Below are 8,843 nucleotides of genomic sequence, written 5' to 3'. Positions count from 1 at the left end.
ATACAGAGACTTCACCACACGTACCATTCTGTTGTGAGGGGAGGAATCACTCATTTGCTCAGCTAGGTGTGTTGCCAGCTGCCTGTCAGTACAGTCAGCTTTGCCAGACGTTAGTATGTTGTTGTGTTCAGGTTATGAGGTGCCGTATTTTAATTTTCCAGTTTCTGCTGGAGATATTCATTGGCATGCACATAATATTAGTCTTGTTTTCACTTATCAGCACACAGCCCCAGATTCACATTCTGAGCCAGGGCTTTTTATAGAATTAAATGAGATCAGTTCTGCACTAATGAGAAACATTTCAAAACGCTGCAAAATCTGTAAGCTATCCTTGAAGAAAATCAGTAAAAGTATAAAGACTAATCAGAAACTGGTGCTTTAAAATATAAATTAAAGCTCTGGCACCATTAAATACTTGAAATCTGTGGGCATAAAAATCTCGGAAATACTACATTTGAATAAATTGCAACTTCCATAGAACTTGATCTGAATTTATAGCAAGCAATCTATTAAATAAGCCTCATTACGAAATGATCAGAGATGACTGTTCATACATATGGCAGTATTTTGGAGGTGATAAAAGACAGCAGGTAAGAATGGCAAGGACATGCTAGGTAGAAATTAAATTTGATCTCGTAATTGGTTCAACGATGCAACATTGCTATCCTTTTTCTTTGAAGATACATTTAACAAGTAAACATTAAAGGTCTGAATCAATGGCCACCGAAATGAAGCTTTGAACCTGACTTCAATGGAAGCTGCATCTACAGTTTAGTTTTGCCTAAAGACAAAAGCATCTCGTTAGCATAGAAATTTTGCGCTCTCAGATAAATTTGGTACTACCTGAAGCATTAATGCATTAAGAGGAAATGTAATGTTACAGACTACAAAATGTAGCCACATCATGGAAACAAAATGGTGTCTGGAAAAGATTTGCAATAAGAAACTAACACGTTATTTATATGGAAAATGAATTGGAATAGATTAGCAGAAATACTGATCTGAGAGTCTGACTACAATATTAAAAGGTACCGATAAAATTTGAAAAACAAGGCAAGTAGTAGCTTTGCCATTTTTTGCCACCAAAATGAGATCCTCTCCATGATTCGTTCAGGTTTCGTTAGCATAAAGAACTCTGCCTAGAGTTCCCAACACTTAAAAACATTGTTATTTGGTTCCATAGATACATTCTTTTGTTCAAGCTAAACATTTTGAAAGAGAGAAAATATTTTGCAGTTTCAATACATAAGGGAATATTTCTGCAGACTACAACTCTCTCAGTTATGCTCCTAAATTGGAAGATAGCATTTGCCCCTCTGCTTCTTTTTAATCTGCTGGCAAAGTGCTCAGCCTCTCAGTCTTCCAGTTCAAGTCAAGAAGGGAGTAAGTGACTGTAATTTTGTATTATTCTACACCTTTTTAAGTTTATAGAAAGTTCTGGAAAATATGTGATTCTCAATAACTCCAGGACCTATTTAGCACTAAGTATAGGAAATCACAACCACACAGCATTTTGTGTATGTTTTGCAGACAGCAGTTGCTGCAGATGCAACATCATGTAATTCTTATACAATCCTCCTTTACCCATCATGACTATTGACATCATGACAATTAATCCCAAATACATTTTTTTCCATTCCATTTATGTCATATTTTGTTCTTGGAAAAGTTTAGTTATCTGGGAAAGCACTTATTGTTTCCTGTTACATTAATACAGTTTTTTATTTGGACAGTAGGTCTGATGTTTGCTGAGCAAAGGGGCTTCTTTCCAGTTAGAGCAGAGAAAATATTTAAAGGAGCACTGCTTTGGCCAGCATCTAAAAGCACAGCCTGCCAAAGCTGGTTACCATTAGCTTATCTTTCTTCGCACATACATTTATAGCACAACAGCTGCTTAAGTTAGTTAAATGGCAAAGTCAATAAATTGAACCTGTGCATCCTCAGTTCAGCCAACTGCTCTTTATGCCTTGTAAGGCATATTTACTTACATAAATGGCATTTTTTCCCATAGATCTCACTTTCTGGAGGAAATGAATAGCTTTTGGTCATGAAAAGTTATTCAAGATTTTGGTGTTACAGGGTTTATTTTTTTTTCTTTTTGGTTCAATGTGGTGTTGCAGTCTGCTAAAACCCAATTCTAAAGATAAAAATTACTTTATTCTTCCATCTTCCTTAATGGTACTCACAACTACAATATCAAAGGGCTTCACAACATAAAAGTGTTTGTTTTCATAATAGACCAATAGACCATATGTAAAGATTTCACAGAATGTTAACTTCATGAGTGCTTCATAAGGTCCTATTTTTTAAAGTACTTATTTTATAATGTATGAAAACTTAACCCTCTTGCTAATTCAGTGTCTGTAACAATGAAGATCAAGATACCTTACAAACATAATAAACTCAATTTTTTATTTGTATTGGCCAATGTTCCAGAGCTCACAAGCAAAACGTGCCAGAACTTAGGTTTCAGGAAGCTCCTGAAAGGCAGGTTAAAAGTCCTCTCTGCAAGCAGGTATCTAGTTTCCACCGTTTTTCTAGCTCAACTATTTGGTGTCCCACCTGACATGCTAACTGAAAACTGGAAGTCTTTGGTTTCCATACTTATTCTCAAAAGACAGACTCCGAGGATGCACTGTTTGCCTCCAGCTTCTTTAGAAAGCAGTTAGTGCTTCCAAGACTTGCAGGCTCTCTGGCTCTAAGGCAGGCACAGGGTATAAGCTGAGACAACCATAGCTCCCCATTTCTGGGAAGACTGAAATTTGGCTGCTTCAGAGACAAAACTCCAACATTTTCTAAACATTCAAATATTCTGAAGATCCTTCTCATATATCCGTGTAAAATTCAGTGTCCTAACTAACTAACTCCTATAGTTTTCAATTATCATTTGTCTATCTCTATGTCTCTGTCTTCTGGCCAGGTCTATCATTCAGCTTCATTCATCTTTCATTCATTATCAATCTGCTTTCTACAGCTTGTATTAAGATTTTTTTTTCACTTCTGAGCCAGTCCTAATACTGTGAAACAGAGCTTTTTCCAATCTGTATCTCCTCCAATTTCTCCATTTCTGCTTCATCTGTCTCCATTTCTTCTTATTAACTCATGCAATGAATGCAATGAAAAGCCAGTTTCCAGAGGCCCTACCTGGCCAGTTATATTCCATTTCAGCTCCCAGTCTCACAACTCTTGCCCAGTCTTCTTGATGAAATGAATCATTTATCATCCAGCTGCTGCTATTACCTTCAATCTACATAAGTCTCCACAGACCAGTGTGAGGACATGAGGAACAGCATAGGAAACATGCCTTTGCCTGGTCCTAGACCCAACTAAAACCACATTAGAACTTCAAGGAAAGTGCACAGACCTGTGCTACACCTGACTAATAAAAGCAGAATCTTCATCTGTGAAAATGTAACTCTCAGCTGAAAATGTGAAAGCTGAAATTTTTGAAGACTTATACCATGGCTAACCTGTGTGGAGTTACACAGTGGTAACAAAATAAACTACCTAAACACAGAGTTTCTCCGCTAATCTAGGACCGCATTTTTTGGCAAAGCATAGGATTGCTAAAACTATTCAGAGAAAACCACATCAAGTTGCTTTCTTCAAGGTAGGGAAAAGAAACCATTTCTTGTGGCCATGTTCTTCCAATTGCTGAAGATTTTGGCTCAAGTTTGCCAACAGTGGTAATAAGAATATTAATCAAAAGTACCAGCAGAAGTTGCAACAGGCAGCAGAGAGATAAAAGCATTTTATGTGAAATCTCTAGCTAAACTGTAAACCTACACCAAAATGTAAATCAGATTTTTCAAGAACTACATTTCAAGAGGAATGCTCTTCGTCACACCTAGAATTTATATGGTGTCATTTCTGCCAATTATCAAAACTATGAAAAAAAAACAACTTTTCAGTCACTTTCCACTTCTCGGTCATAAACTGTTATAAGTAAAGCTTCATGCAGTGCCTTGATGCATTCTTGTATCAGTTGCCAGTATGCCAAGGGTAGATCCTGAAAGCAATACTTTTTCCCCTTGTCTTCCTCTTCTGCTTTAAGGAGGTCTTATGTCCGTGCTGAAAAGATCTGCAATTCTGCCAAAGCCTTCAAGAAAAGTGTGTATCAGTCTGCCAGTGAACTCCAGGACAAAAAGAATAAAGTGAATAAGTGAAATCCTGAACCAAATAATGTCTACTTTTCTATGTTTTTCTCTGTGTTTGTGGATTTAATATGCCTATCATTTAATGCATCAGATTAGTCAGAGAACATGTATTTTAAAATGTTTCATTTCCAAATAATATATTACAAACACATTTTTAAGCATTATGAAATTATAGTTATTACTTTAAAAATGAAGACAAATATAACTATGTGCCTCCTCAGAGACATGAACGGTCGTGAGGCTTTCAGATTAGATATATAAAGAGCTATTATTTACGTACCTAAAAAGATCAAAGGATTAATTCAGAACATGTATTTATGATGGGTTCCATAGTCTCTGAAGAACAGAGATGAGTTCTTTCTTTTAAACACAGTTTAAAATAATCTTCCTTTGTTTGCTTCCAAAAGTGAGTCTATGGATCATTGCTTAGTTTCCCAGTGAGGAGGCAGAGAAGGATGTGCGAACTGTCTTTGTTACCACCTGGCATCACTTGTTTTACTGAAGAGCATGTCTCTTTAGGAATTTAGGAAAAACGACTGAGTTGGTGTTATGTTCAAATCTCAGAAATTCTTTCTTAAAATGTCCAAAGCTTCTACTTTCCAAAACATGAATTGCAATGGTTTAGTTAAGTGCTATTCAGCAGACTGAAAAAGAGGGTATCACTGTAATGGAAGTTTGAATTACAAATTGAAAAATAGATCCTTTCAGAGTGTAGAAGTAACGGAGTGATTTAAGGAAAAGGAATGAAGTTAAACACAAAAAGTAAATGTAAGTTTGGGAATTTATTAGTCATCATATTGTTTATGATGATTTTTCAAAAAAGACCATCTATTTAGGACCAGAGCAGCTTCAAGTTATGAATGTTTTAATTAGATATGAATTTTCAGTTTGTGAGATTAGTAGAATCCAAATAAATGAGAGGAAAAAATTAGAATTTAATGGTAATTAAAACCTCAAAGTAGTTTTCTCTTAAAAGATGCACTTTTAAGTTGGGCTTCTTCCTCTTTAGATTGAAAATGAATCTCACTTCTGATATGTAAAAGTGAATTTTGATCTGGAAACTCAAAATTAAACATAAAGTCTTCTACTAAGGCAGGCCATTGAAACAGTGAGAGCAGCAGTGACAGAAGAGAGCAAAAGAGAAACTAATATTTGTTTTTTTATATTTATTTTACAGGAAATGTATTTGTTGTAAGCCTGGCCGTTGCAGACTTGGTTGTGGCAATCTACCCATATCCACTGGTTCTCACATCTGTATTTCACAACGGATGGAATCTTGGATACCTTCATTGCCAGATTAGTGGCTTCCTCATGGGCCTAAGTGTCATTGGATCAATCTTCAATATCACAGGCATCGCTATCAATCGGTACTGCTACATCTGCCACAGTCTCAAATACGACAGGCTGTACAGCGACAAGAATTCTCTGTGTTATGTTGTTCTTATCTGGGTCCTGACCTTTGTTGCTATCGTGCCCAATCTGTTTGTGGGATCTCTACAATACGACCCTAGGATTTACTCGTGTACATTTGCACAATCTGTGAGCTCGGCATATACTATAGCAGTGGTGTTCTTCCATTTCATGCTTCCCATAGCCATAGTCACTTTCTGTTACTTGAGAATATGGATCCTTGTTATTCAGGTAAGGCGAAGGGTTAAACCAGACAACAACCCAAAACTGAAACCACATGACTTCAGAAACTTTGTCACCATGTTTGTGGTATTCGTATTGTTTGCTGTCTGCTGGGCTCCTTTGAACTTTATAGGCCTTGCTGTGGCTGTCAACCCAGAAACTATAATCCCTAGGATTCCAGAGTGGTTGTTTGTATCTAGTTATTACATGGCATATTTCAACAGCTGCCTTAATGCTATTATATATGGACTCCTGAACCAGAATTTCAGAAGAGAATACAAGAGAATTATCATCACTTTTTGTACAGCAAAAGTTTTCTTCCAGGATAGTTCCAATGATGCAGCTGACAGGATGAGGAGTAAACCTTCTCCACTGATTACAAACAACAACCAAGTGAAGGTGGACTCAGTGTGAAAATGGGAACCTTATTATTGTCATTCAACAACATCCAAAATAGAGTATCTGGTTTACTAGACCTACTATTAAATATTGCAGTGAAATATCTTGAAATATCTGTTCTACACTGAAGGCACTTGCATGATACTTGGGATCCAAGGTTATAGATCCCTGACATATGGATCCTCTTACACAATGACGGTTTTTTTTTCAAATAACAACACAGTCATATTCTTTAGGATATTACAGGATTACACACAGATTTTTTTTTTTAATGGAGACAAGAACTGGAGATAGTTAGAAGCATAAGCATCCATCTAGCCTAGCCACATAAAAGAAATTACAAAACCATTCTAGCACTTTCTACTTTCTTCTCCTTCCAGGCAGGATATGGTCATGATTCTAAAACCTTTGAGAAGTTATTTTAAAAGATGAAATCAAGCCATTAGCAAATATATTAATGAGATTATATTGGTGGAGTGAGAAATCAAGGTATTTGAAAAGACTATCTATCTAATTTTGTTCCTGTAATGGACATAGTAATTTATTTTTATGGAGACTAAATCCCACCAATCCTCCTAGGAAAGGCATTCCCAATTGACTTGTCAATTTTAAAATAATTTGTAGGACAGAAATATACCTGATCTGTTGTTTTCAAAGTTACAAAGACAAGAAGGATAAACAAGAAGGAAAGAAAAGAGACATAACTCAAAACAAGCCATTTGGGGGAAAAAATGGTGAAGGGGCAGGGGGGGTGGGGAGAGAAATCTGAAACACCATTCTTTTTGAAGAAACAGGAACACAAGAAATTTTAAAGTTCTCAGAGGAGATTTTGGGGGACTCCTCCTAGAAACTTCCTAGGAGGTACACACGGCTCTCAGGACAGGACCTCCCATATGGACTTTCCACAGATAACTCTGTGGACGTCTCTTAAGCGTGAAGAAACACACTGTGAGGTGAGGAAACAAAGCTAGAAAGTCTCCTGCAGCAGTGAATCTATGTTTTGGTGGAGAAAAACAGCTTATAACAATGGGCTTCACCTTTTTAATTTAACAGACCAAGAATCTTTCAAATGATATGAAAATGCCATTTGGTATTTCCACTGACCATAGAGGGAAGGGGCTTTCAGGTCCAGAAGGATACTCCAAATGTTCTACCTTTTAACACTCAAGTGTTCATACCCACCCTGGTATTCAACTACCTTTAAGTAGCTGAACAACACAGTAAGTATGACTACAGGCATCTCTGCACTGAGAGTTTCTGAATGGCCTATAGGACGTCTGTTAATCTCTGTTAAAACGTAGACTATATTTAACCAATTCATTTGAATTTACTTGCTATGCTGGAAATAAAGTACTGGTTTTCAGCAACTGAGACTTCCTAGAAAACAACATTCACTCTGTATTATATAGCTCCTTAAACTAGATACAAATCTAATACTGTGCCATCTCTTTTGTGTCATATATACATGTACCCCTAATTTATTATTAAGAATAAGCGAAAGGGAAAACATTCATACTTACTTGAAAACTCCACGGATACTTTGTCAACTGACCAGCTTTTTATCTTAAAAATAGGTGCCTCATGTTGCCACTCACTCATGTCAAGTTGGTAATGAAACTAATTAACCTTGTAAATCTCTAGAGCTGAACTAGCCGGTCAATGCATTGCCAAGGTGCTTGACTCATCTTTGTTTACGTTCAAACCCTTGTTGCCACTCAAAACCACAGTGTAAATAACCAGCGCTCTTCTATTGTGGTATCATCATATGATGCGATATGATAGAACATGATTAACAGCATGAGTTATATCACAGCTTTGTTCACTGTGATTTCATCCTTAGAGGATGCTTAGCTCTGTAATTCTATCGCTTTGTGTGCAGTGATTTTAGAATAACAAGGGAGGTTATGATAATCTTATAGTAGCCACTTAAGAAAACACACAATTTAAATTCTTACAAAACTTGCCTTATTTAAAGTATATTTTCAATGAAAATAATGTCTTATGATACATCTAGTAAAGTCACATAAAGATAGCTTCAGTAGTCTAATTATCAGTAAATTTAGAATTCTCAAAGATTTTTCACTTGCCCTTTCAAACTGAAAATGTATGTTTATCATGTCTGCACATTAAGGAGCCTTGACAATTGTTCAACATACTGTATACAACACTGTGGGTTATCTGAGGAGTTAAAGTCCCTTTTAATTCACAAGTGCTAAAATATATTTTTGATGATAATGAAAATGGTTTGCTATATGCAATAAAACGTATTATACCAAAGGTATATATTTTATTGAATAGGCCTGTAATTAAAATGGAGAGCATTTTTCAGATCTGGTATTTTGACATATTTGTATAAAATCTAAAAATCACAGAAATGTGCATGTTGGTGTTGTTATGAGCTGCTAAATATAGCAATAATTTTAAGAAATTAATCTCTTGTTCTTCTTTGGGGGAGGGGGGAATGTTAGTCTTTAGAATTCAGTTTCAATTATAGATGAAACCTCTGGGAAATATCTGCTGCCCTCTTCAAAATTATTCTGTACTTACTACCATTCAAAAGGAAGTTTTAGGTAAGATTTGCAAAACAGTTCTTTGCAAAAGTGAAATATTGAGCACTGCAGTAATGATTATTTCTTTTAATCAAAATCTGTTCCT

At 36.0% G+C, this 8,843-nt stretch overlaps 1 protein-coding gene across 1 annotated transcript; it reads left to right on the top strand.

Moving 5' to 3' along the window:
* Positions 1–5,339: 5,339 nt before the first annotated feature.
* Positions 5,340–6,236, top strand: MTNR1A (melatonin receptor 1A). Its single transcript, XM_010225878.2, has one exon. The coding sequence runs from the start codon at positions 5,469–5,471 to the stop codon at positions 6,201–6,203; it is 735 nt and encodes a 244-aa protein (XP_010224180.2). The 5' UTR covers positions 5,340–5,468; the 3' UTR covers positions 6,204–6,236.
* Positions 6,237–8,843: the final 2,607 nt, after the last annotated feature.

Source organism: Tinamus guttatus, unplaced genomic scaffold (genome assembly GCF_059628265.1).
Source record: "Tinamus guttatus ecotype Peru unplaced genomic scaffold, ASM5962826v1 Tinamus_guttatus_pri_ptg000213l, whole genome shotgun sequence".
Lineage (NCBI taxonomy): Eukaryota > Metazoa > Chordata > Aves > Tinamiformes > Tinamidae > Tinamus > Tinamus guttatus.
The sequence above is the reverse complement of the archived record's forward strand: the minus strand, read 5'-3'. Positions and strand labels throughout refer to the sequence as shown.